An 11,444-nucleotide genomic window follows, 5' to 3' on the forward strand; every position below is an offset into this window, starting at 1 on the left:
AGCTGGGCATGGTGGTGCACATCTGTAATCCCAGCTACTCGGGAGGCTGAGGTAGGAGAATTTCTTGAACACGGGAGGTGGAGGTTGCAGTGGGCCGAGATCGCACCACTGCACTCCAGCCTGGGCGACAGAGCTGTCTGAAAAAAAAGAAAAGAAAAGAAAAGAGGTTTAATTGGCTGACAGTTCTACAGACTGTATAGGCTTCTGCTTCGGGGAAGGCCTCAGCAAACTTATAATCATCGTGGAAGGTGAAGGAGAAGCAAGCACATCTTACACGGCAGAAGCAGGTAGAAGAGAGTGGGTGAAGGGGACGTGCCACACAGTTTAAACAGCCAGATCTCATGAGAATTCTATCACGAGACAGTACTACGGGGATGGTGCTAAACCGTTAGAAACCACCCGCCACCTACCATGATCTAATCACCTCCCACCAGGCCACTCCTCCAGCACTGGGGATTACAGTGCTTTATGAGATTTGGGTGGGCACACATACCCAAACCATATCGACAGGTCAACACTATTCCATGCAGGAGGGGATTACAAAAAAGCATGAATATCAGGGGGTGAGAATTACTGGAGCCATCTTGGATGCTGGTTTCCACTAAGCCCAAGAGTTTAAGAGATTTCTTTCTGTTTTCAATTTGAGACAGGGTCTTGCTCTGTTTCATAGGCTGGAGTGCAATGGTGCAATCACAACTAACTGCAACCTTGACCTCCTGGAACTCAAGTGATTCTCCTCCCTCAGCCTCCCAGGTGTCTGGGGCCACAGGAGCGCCATCAGCACATTTGGCTAATTTTTTTTTTTTTTTTTTTTTTTTGTAGAGACAAGATTTTGCCATGTTGCCCAGGCTGATCTCACACTTCTGGCCTCAAGCTATCTGCCCACCTCAGCCTCCAAATTGCTGGGATTACAGATATGAGCCACCATGCCTTGTCTAAACACTTTTCTTCTATTTTTTTTTTTTTTGAGACAGAGTTTCGCTCTTGTCGCCCAGGCTGGAGTGCAATGGCATGATCTCGGCTCACTGCAACCTCCGCCTCTGAGGTTCAAGCCATCCTCCTGCCTCAGCCCCCCCAGTAGCTGGGATTACAGGCGTCCACCACCACGCCTGGCTATTTTTTGCATTTTAGTAGAGACAGGGTTGTCACCATGTTGGCCAGGCTGGTCTGGAACTCCTGACCTCAGGTGATCCGCCTTCCTCAGCCTCCCAAAGTGCTGGGATTACAGGTGTAAGCCACTGAGCCTGGCCTTCAGGTATGTCTTTATAGCAGTGTGAGAATAGTTACACCTGTGTAATCAATTAGATACTGAGGGATGTGTGACATCTGAGGATGGGTTATCAACAGGCATCACACCTTCCATCCACCATCTATTCTCTTGGATTATTCTCTCTGGTCCAAGCCAGCTGCCACATCTTGAGGACACAAGCAACCCTGTAGAGAGCTCCATGTGGTGAGAAACTGAGGCCTCCTGCCTACAGCTGGCATCCACACACCAATCAAGTGAGTGAACCACCATGAAAGTGAGACATCCAGCCCTGGTCAAGCCTTCAGATGACAGCAGCCCTGGTCAATATCTTTTTTCTTTTTGAGATTGGGAGCTGGGTGTGGTGGCTCATGCCTATAATCCCAGAACTTTGGGAGGCCGAGGCAGGTGGATTGCCTGAGGCCAGGAGTTCGAGACCAGCCTGGCCAACATGGTGAAACCCTGTCTCTACTAAAATTACAAAAATTAGCCGGGCATGGTGGTGTGTGCCTATAAATCCCAGCTACCTGGGAGGCTGAGGCAGGTGAACGACTTGAACCCGGGAGGTGGAGGTTGCAGTGAGCCAAGATCATGCCACTGTACTCCAGCCTGGGCGACAGAGTGAGACTCTGTTTCAAAAAAAAAAAGAGAGATTGGGTCTTCCTCTGTCATCCAGGCTGGAGTGCAGTGGCGCAATCCGCTTGCTGCAGCCTCAACCTCCCAAGCTTAAGTGATCCTCCCACCTCAGCCTCCGAGTGCCTAGGATTGCAGGCACACACCACTATGCCCAGCTAGTTTTTTTTTTTTTTTTTTTTGAGACAGAATCTCGCTCCGTCACCCAGGCTAGAGTGTAGTGGTGCGATCTCAGCTCACTGCAAGCTCCACGTCCGGGTTCACGCCATTCTCCTGCCTCAGCCTTCTGAGTAGCTGGGAATATAGGCGCCTGCCACCACGCCTGGCTACTTGTTTTTTGTATTTTTAGTAGAGACGGGGTTTCATCGTGTTAGCCAGGATGGTCTTGATATCCTGACCTCGTGGTCCGCCCGCGTCAGCCTCCCAAAGTGCTGGGATTACAGGTGTGAGCCACCGCGCCCGGTCCAGGTAGATTTTTTAATTTGTTGTAGAGACAGAGTCTCACTATGTTGCCCAGGCTGGGCTCAAACTCGTGGGCTCAAGCTATCCTCCTGCCTCAACCTCCCAAAGTGCTAGGATTACAGGCAGAAGTCACTGCTCCCAGCCCCAGCCAATATCTTGACTACAGCTTCATGAGCAATCCTGAGCCATAACTGCCCAGCTAAGCTACTCCCAAATTCCTGACCCATAGAAACTGCGTGAGATAATAACTGTTTATTGTTCCTTTAGGTTGCTATGTTTTGGGAGAATTTGTTATGCAGCAATAGATAATTAATAGAGCTTCAGTTTTTCTCTCACTAAAATGGGGATCCTAGAATTGCTTGAACCCAGGAGGCAGAGGTTGCAGTGAGCCAAGATCGAGTGGATGGCGTGCCACTGTACTCTAGCCTGGGCAATAGCGTGAGAGTCTGTCCCCAAAATAAAATAAAACAAAATAAAATGAAATGAGGATCCTAAAACAAATCCTGTAGGAGGATTGAATGTGATGAGGCATGCAAGTTATTTAGTCTAATTCCCGGCACATGACAGATGGCTGATATCTGATAGCTATGATCACTTATAGCACTCACAGGCCTGTAGAATATTTTTGTGATGCTTTTTTTTTTTTTTTTTTTTTTTGAGATGGAGTTTCGCTCTTGTTGCCCAGGCTGGAGTACAATGGCATGATCTCAGCTCACTGCAACCTCCATCTCCTGGGTTTCAGTGATTCTCCTGCCTCAACCTCCCGAGTAGCTGGGATTATAGGCATGCGCCACCACTCCTGGCTAATTTTGCATTTTTAGTAGACATAGGGTTTCTTCATGTTGGTCAGGCTGGTCTTAAACTCCCGACCTCAGGTGATCCATCTGCCTCAGGCTCCCAAAGTGCTGGGATTACAGGTGTTAGCCTCTGCGTCCGGCCTAATTTTTGTATTTTCAGTAGAGACAAGAATTCACCATGTTGGTCAGACTGTTCTTGAACTCCTGAGCTCAAATGATCCTCCTGCCTCGGCCTCCCAAAGTGCTGGGGTTATAGACATGAGCCACCATATCCAGTAACACTTGCTTTCCTAATGCCATTTCAAATTGGTTGCATTACTCCTTCTTGAGTCAGGCTTTAATCTTATATTTAACCAGGATAATCCTAGAGTCTTTTTTTTCCCCCTGAATAAAATTGCCTCCTTCATATAAAGCTGTTTTATTTTATTTTTATTTTTTATTTTTGAGATGGAGTCTCACTCTGTCGCCTAGGCTGCAGTGCAGTGGCGTGACCTCGGCTCACTGCAAGCTCTGCCTCCCAGGTTCAAGCGATTCTCCTGCCTCAGTCTCCCCAGTAGCTGGGACTACAGGTGTGCACCCTCACGCTGGCTAATTTTTGTATTTTTAGTAGAGACGGGTTTTCACCATGTTGACCAGGCTGGTCTGGAACTCCTGAACTTGGGTAATCTGCACGCCTCAGCCTCCCAAAGTGCTGGGATTACAGGCGTGAGCCACTACACCTGATCTCTGTTTTTATTTTATTTATTTATTTATTTTTGAGACAGAGTCTCACTTTGTTGCTCAGGCTGGAGGGAAGTGGCACTGTCTTGGCTCACTGCAACCTCCGTCTCCTGGGTACAAGTGATTCTCCTGCCTCAGCCTCCCAAGTAACTGGGATTACAGGTACATACCACCACGCCCGGCTAATTTTTTTTCTTTCTTTCTTTTTTTTTTTGAGACGGAGTCTCCCTCTGTCTCCCAGGCTGGAGTGCAGTGGCGTGATCTTAGCTCACTGCAACCTCTGTCCCCTGGGTTCAAGCGATTCTTCTGCCTTAGCCTCCCGAGTAGCTGGGACTACACGTGTGCACCACTATGCTGACTAAGTTATGTATTTTTAGTAGAGATGGGGTTTCACCATATTGGCCAGGCTGGTCTCAAACTCCTGACATCATGATCAACCCGCCTCGGCCTCCCAAAGTGCTGGGATTACAGGTGTGAGCCACCACACCTAATCTCTATTTATTTTTTTATACAAATAAAATACTTTTAAAAAAACAGGCACACAGACTGCAAACAGCAGCTTCCTTGGTAGTGTATGCAGCCTGTTTGTTGTATGGGTTGCTCTAAGGGACCTTGGAGACAGGCCTTTCCGATGGACATTCATGTTTCTAACTTTGCATTACCCCAATGTAGGCTCCAAACGGGCATGCGAGGTGCTTTTGGAAAGCCCCAGGGCACTGTGGCCAGGGTTCACATTGGCCAAGTTATCATGTCCATCCGCACCAAGCTGCAGAACAAGGAGCATGTGATTGAGGCCCTGCGCAGGGCCAAGTTCAAGTTTCCTGGCCGCCAGAAGATCCACATCTCAAAGAAGTGGGGCTTCACCAAGTTCAATGCTGATGAATTTGAAGACATGGTGGCTGAAAAGTGGCTCATCCCAGATGGCTGTGGGGTCAAGTACATCCCCAATCGTGGTCCTCTGGACAAATGGCGGGCCCTGCACTCATGAGGGCTTCCAATATGCTGCCCCCACTTAATACCAATAAATTCTACTTCCTGTCCAAAAAAAAAAAAAAAAAAAAAAACAGGCACACAACAATAAAACATTCGGTAGTTGTTTCTCATCAAAGACACACTTTGATATCTAAGTGCATGTCAACATTACATGGACCAGTCCACGATTGAACTGAGTGTAGAAGTTTCCTTTTCGTCATGTGACTGCCACGCTGAAGGAAGACACACTTGGGTGTGGAGCAGAGCTGGGTGGATTTTGGCAGCCCCTCTTGGAGCAATGTTTTGGGAAAGACTTGTTTTCTACACAAAGCATCCCAGCCAACTGAGCAGACACATTCGTGGACCTTAATCTGGTCTGAAGTGCCCTGGGAATCCACCCGCACAGAACATTTCCTACATCCCTTGTCTTCAAAGCACTTTGCCACGGTTATCTAACCAATCTCCAGAGCAGGTTTTGGAAGGGAAGATGGTTTTCCTCAAGTCATGGTGCCTGCAAGTCAGGACAGCACCAGACAATGCGACCAGGAGCAGGAGGCTGTTTCCTGTGACTTTCCCCTCATCGGCTGCCCCTGGGAGAGTCCCCTGCTCTGTCGTGGACTCCGCCTGTTCCCTTCAAATCTCTTGGTGGAAAGGGGGCTGGAAGTCACGTTCCCTAGTCTATGAGCTGAAACGCTTCATCTGTACCCATTGCCAGTGAAGGGGTTTCGTTCAGTCTAAACACTACCAGTATGACTTAGGGTAACTATAAGTCTTCTGATATTTTATTTATTTATTTATTTATTTTTTTTTTTTCTCCAAATTCCTGGTTTAATAAGGACTTGTTTATTTTGAGGAAAAAAGGTCCCAAACATCAGGCTGTTCACAAAAATAACCCACAGTATCAACTTTAGAAAACAAATCTTAAGACTATAACACTAATTATTTTTCTAGAGGATGCATTTGACATGCCAACTCTCATTCACAAAAATACATTGTTACATTTGTGTTGAACTGCCCCACACAGCACACTAATGTGGGGGTGTAACACACATACTTCTAACTCAAAGCTGCTTTCAGAAGCTACTCAACTAAATGAGATTGCCTTTGCAGTTAGGGAAGCAACTACTGAACTTATGTATGAATGAAAAGAACTGTACTCCCTGCATAACAAGAGATTATTTTGGAGACAGTTGATAAAAACCATACATCCTTTTTATTGTTAAGTCATAAAGAGGTATCAAAATTAAAAGCAAAAATTACAGGGTAAGACTTAACAAAACTACTAGGAGCGTCAAAGGAAGTGAAAATGGGACTAGGCGCGGGGCAATATGAATTAATGAACATGGGAAGGACAAGGATGGGGAGAACAGTGAGCATGTGCTGAAGATACTAGGGGAGAGGATCTGGTGAAAAATTTGATCTTAGACAAGCGCCTAGGTAAAGAAATAATGGGATAAGATTTCTAAACCCCACTATGTGCTTAAGAGTCATCCTCGCCATTGGCGCTGTCTCTGTCATCCTCTCCTTCCTCAGCCTCTTTTTCATCATCCTTGATCAACTCCAGCTGGTCATCCCCCCGATCTTCATTATCATCATCATCCAGTAGGTCCCCCTCCTCAGCAGAGTCATCTGCACCCCCCTCAGACTCCATCTTCACATTAGTCTCATCTTTCTTCACGGAGCTGCTGCTCTGCTCCTCTTCTGACTTATCGTTCTTCATCTCTACTGCTTGTTTGCTCTGTTCCTTTTCAATTTTTTCCAGGTTTTCCAGGAGAGAATCCACTTTTTGTTTTATCTGGGTCAACTCCTTCTTAATGGCCTGAAGGTCATCTCCTTTCAACTTTCCAGACTTGGAAGATCCCCGCTGTCCACTCTTAGAATTGAAGCCACTTTTGCCCCTTCGTGAGGTGTTTCCTGATACACGCTGACGTTTCGAGGGCACTACAGCCCGAGCAATAGGAGGAGGAGGAGGTACACGTGCTGGGTAACTGTACATCCTATCATAATAGTCCCGTTGAAAGTCATAGTCCAAGTCAAAAGAGGAGCCGTACATCTCCGCTGCAGATCGTTTCACACCTGCTTTTCCTCGGTTCACTTTTGGCTCTGCAGCCAGGTTAATATCTAAAACCTGGCCAGCAATCATTCTGCCATCCTCTCCTGCTACAGCAGCCCGGGCATTTCTCTCATTAACATATTGAACGAAGGCAAAGCCCTTATGAACAGAGCAGCCCACAATTTTGCCATACTTCGAAAAGATTGCCTCCACATCAGATTTCTTGACCACAAGAGTGTTGAGATTCCCAATGAACACACGGGAGTTCATGGAGCGAGGATCTGTCTTGTTGGTAACGTTGCTGGCCATTGTGTTTGATGATAAGGTTTCTCACGAAGCTGAAAATGTAGCTGAAGATCAAAAAAATCTCACAGGAGGGGGGAGGGAGAAGAGATTCGATTCTGAGTCTCCTACTCCCGGATTCGGCGTGAAGAAACCGACTGCAGGTCGAGGTCGGCAGCGCGGCCACAACCGCTCAGTCTTCGTCTCTTCACAAAATCTGATATTTTATTTTTATTTTTATTTTTTGAGATGGAATTTTTGCTCTTGTTGCCCAGGCTGGAGTGCAATGGCAAAATCTCGGCTCACTGCAACCTCCGCCTCTCGAGTTCAAGCAATTCTCCTGCCTCAGCCTCCTGAATAGCTAGGATTTGGCCGGGGGTGGTGGCTCACGCCTGTAATCTCAACACTTTGGGAGGCCGAGGTGGGCGGATCACCTGTGGTTGAGAGTTCGAGACCAGCCTGACCAACATGGAGAAACTTTGTCTCTACTGAAAATACAAAATTAGCCGGGCATGGTGGCATGTGCCTGTAATCCCAGCTACTCGAGAGGCTGAGGCAGGAGAATCGCTTGAACCTGGGAGGCAGAGGTTGTGGTGAGCCGAGATCATGCCATTGCATTCCAGCCTGGGCAACAAAAGAGAAACTCTGTCTCAAAAAAGAAAAAAAAAAAAATAGAGATGGGCCTGGGCTAGGCGGCTCACGCCTGTCATCATAGCACTTTGAGAGGCGGGAGGATCGCTTGAGCTCACAAGTTTGAGACCAGCCTAGGTAACGTGGCAAAACCCCGTTTCTACAAAACAATGCAAAAATTAGCCAGGCATGGTAACGAATCCCTGTAGTTCCAGCTACTTAGAAGATGGAGGTGGGAGAATCACTTGAGCCTGGGAAGCGGAGGTTGCAGTGAGTCGAGATTGTGCCAATGCACTCCAGCCTGGGCAACAGAGTGAGACTCTGTCTCAAAATAAATAAAAAAAAATAAAAATAGAGACTGGATCTTGCTATGTCACCCAGCCTGGTCTTGAACCCCTGGGTTCAAGTGATCCTCCTGCCTTGGCCTCTCAAAGTGCTGTGATTACAGGTGTGAGCCACTGAGCCCAACCTATGAATGTAAGTCTTGTCTGAACCTCTGTAAAATAGGAATAGTCGTCCATATGTCATGGGATTATTGGGAAGATAAAATGAGATCACGTGAGACCATGTGAAGATGATTGGCACATGGTAGCCAGACATTAATTCACTCAGGCAAAACAACCAACCACCCAATGAACCAACCAATCAAACAAACCAAACACGGTGGCTCACGCCTGTTACCCCAGCACTTTGGGAGGCCGAGGCAGGTGGATTGCTTGAGGCCAGGAGTTTGAGACTAGCCTGGCCAACGTGGTGAAACCCCGTCTGTACTAAAAATACAAAAATTAGCCAGGCATGGTGGCATATGCCTGTGATCCCAGTTACTCGGGAGGCCGAGGCACGAGAATCACTTGAACCTGAGAGGCAGAGGTTGCAGTGAGCTGAGATTATGCCGCTGCACTCCAGCCTGGGCGACAGAATGAGACTTTGTCTCAAAAACAAACAAAACAAAACAAAACTGAAAACCCCAAACAAATAAGCCAAACAGCAGCAGCAGCAACAATAACAAAATGGCTTGATTCCATCAGTTCAGTGCTATCAGAAAAGCTTCACAATTCAGGCTGGAGCATGGCTGTCTCAGCTGTCTGGATGGGTTGCTGTGAGAGGCAGTGATGAAGGTATATGGGGTTTGGATCTATGCAGCCAGATGGCCTGAATTCAAAGCTTGGCTCTACCACTTCCCAGATGGGTGACGCCGGACTGGTTACTCAAGTGCTTTGGCCTCAGTTTTTCTGCCTGTGAAATGGTCATAATAACAACACCCTTGCCAGGCACAGTGGCTCACGCTTGTAATCTCAGCGCTTTGACAGGTTGAGGCAGGCGGATCGCTTGAGGCCAGGTTTTTGGGACGAGCCTGGCCAACACAGCGAAGCCCCATCTCTACTAAAAATACAAAAAAAAATTAGCCAGGTGTGGTGGCACATGCCTGTAATCCCAGTTACTCCGGAGGCTGAGGCGGGAGGACTGCTTGAACCTGCAAGGTGCCGCTGCACTCCAGCCTGGGCAACAGAGGCAGACTGTGTCTCAAAACAAAACAAACAAAAAAAACCCCCAAACCAAAAACAAACCAAAAAAAAAAAAACAAACAAAAAACATCCGCTTAGTGGAATCCTTTTTTTTTTTTTTTTTTTTTTTCTGAGATGGTCTTTCACTCTGTCGCCCAGGCTGGAGTGCAATGGCGCAATCTCAGCTCACTGCGACCTCCACCTCCCAGGTTCAAGTTATTGTTGTGCCTCAGCCTCCCGACTAGCTGGGATTACAGGCAACCCCCAACACGCCCAGCTCATTTTTGTATTTTTAGTAGAGATGGGGTTTCATCATGTTGGCCAGGCTGGTCTTGAACCCCTGACCTCAGGTGATCCTCCCACGTCGGCCTCCCGAAGTGCTGGGATTACAGGAGTGAGCCACCCCACCCGGCCTGTGGAATTATTTGGAGGATACATGTGTTAACTCATCCAAGGTGCTCAGCTCAGCTCTTGGCACGTCGAAAGGGGCCCATCAATGTTAGATTTTTATGACTGTGAAAATCTGGCTGCACTCCAGCATAGCATGCTGTTTCATGAACCAGTCTTTCTCCGCAGGCATGCAAACTTGCAAAGAAAGGCATTTGAGAGCACTACAAATTAGAACCACGGGAGAGCCAGGAAGTGGCTTGATTGCGTTGTGCAGTACAATTAAAGGTAAACTGACAAGCGAAATACCTGCCCTGCAAATAGCTAGTGTGCGCATATGAGGATTAATTTGTTTGGGGAGAATTCCTTTAAGTCTTTTTTTTTTTTTTTTTTTTTTTTTTAGATGGAGTTTTGCTCTTGTTGCTCAGGCTGGAGTGCAATGGTGCGATCTCGGCTCACTGCAACCTCCATCTCCTGGGTTCAAGTGATTCTCCTGCCTCAGCCTCCCAAGTAGCTGGGATTACAGGCCTGTACCACCACACCCTGGTAATTTTGTGTTTTTTTAGATGAGACGGGATTTCGCCATGTTGGTCAGGCTGGTCTCGAACTCCTAACCTTAGGTGATCTGCCTGCCTCGGCCTCCCAAAGCGCTGGGATTATAGGTGTGAGCCACTGCGCCTGGCAATACTCACCTTTTTTTTTTTTTCTTTCTTCTTTTGAGACAGGCTCTCACTCTGTGGCCAGGCTGGAGTGCAGTGGTACAATCTCAGCTCACTGCAACCTCCGCCTCCCCGGTTCAAGTGATTCTCCTGATTCAGCCTCCCAAGTAGCTGGGACTACAGGCGCCTGCCACCATGCCCAGCGAATTTTTATATTTTTAGTAGAGACGGGGTTTCCCAGTACACTCTAGCCTGGGCGACAGAGCTAGACTCAGTCTCAAAAAAAAAAAAAAAAAAAAAAAAAAGTGGATATAAACATGACTGCAGAATTGCCCTGAGCTGCTATTCTCTGCCTAAGGGGTAGCCCTACCTCTTCAATAAAGCTGTTTTCTTCCACCTCCGGCTTGTCCTTGAAAAGTCTTTCCTGGGCAAAGCCAAGAAGACTTGTGGGCTAAGCTCCATTTGAGGGCTCGCCTGTCCTGCATCAGATCCATGGAACAGAGAGTAAATCAGCAGTGTGCACTGTCTTACATGGCCACCAGGACAGTGCACTCAGCCCCACAGGATGAACAGACAGTCCTGTGTCCCTAGGGAAATTAGGCACTGAGGCTTAACATCACCTCACGTCTGTCACCAGCCAGTTATAAGGAAAGACAGAGAGGTTTGGCAAATTCTTATTTGAGGCCAGGCGTGGTGGTTCATGCCGGTAATCCCAACACTCTGGGAGGCCAAGGGGGGCGAGTCACCTGAGGTTAGGAGTTCAAGAGCAGCCTGGCCAACATGGTGAAACCCTGTCTCTACTAAAAATACAAAAATTTGCCAGGCATGGTGGTGCGTGCCTGTAATCCCAGCTACTTGGGAGGCTGAGGCAGGAGAATTGCTTGAACCTGGGAGGCGGCGGTTGTAGTGAGCAGAGATCGCACCACTGCACTCCAGCCTGGGCAACAAGAGCAAAACTCCACCTCAAAAAAAAGAAAAAAAAAAAAGAAAAAAAATATTCTTATGTGAAAAGAGATCCCTTTGACCCAACCACAGGTGATTCTTCCATTCATATGGGACATGTTAGGGATCCAAGGACAGGCTGAGAGGAAAGAGACT

General features: G+C 47.5%; 1 protein-coding gene and 2 pseudogenes across 1 annotated transcript; 2 read left to right on the forward strand and 1 right to left on the reverse strand.

The window, feature by feature from the left end:
* Positions 1-4,380: 4,380 nt before the first annotated feature.
* LOC123572632 (small nucleolar RNA SNORA70) lies at positions 4,381-4,482 on the forward strand (annotated as a pseudogene).
* A 58-nt stretch (positions 4,483-4,540) lies between these two features.
* On the forward strand, positions 4,541-4,884 carry LOC123572461 (large ribosomal subunit protein uL16-like). Its single transcript, XM_045389613.2, has one exon. The coding sequence runs from the start codon at positions 4,544-4,546 to the stop codon at positions 4,844-4,846; it is 303 nt and encodes a 100-aa protein (XP_045245548.2). The 5' UTR covers positions 4,541-4,543; the 3' UTR covers positions 4,847-4,884.
* A 1,136-nt stretch (positions 4,885-6,020) lies between these two features.
* Positions 6,021-7,383, reverse strand: LOC135970096 (heterogeneous nuclear ribonucleoproteins C1/C2 pseudogene; annotated as a pseudogene).
* Positions 7,384-11,444: the final 4,061 nt, after the last annotated feature.

This window comes from Macaca fascicularis, chromosome 3 (genome assembly GCF_037993035.2).
Source record: "Macaca fascicularis isolate 582-1 chromosome 3, T2T-MFA8v1.1".
Lineage (NCBI taxonomy): Eukaryota > Metazoa > Chordata > Mammalia > Primates > Cercopithecidae > Macaca > Macaca fascicularis.

Coding starts and splice junctions, on each gene's coding strand:
- LOC123572461 (XM_045389613.2), top strand. CDS start 4,544: ATGCGAGGTGCTTTTGGAAAGCCCCAGGGCACTGTGGCCAGGGTTCAC.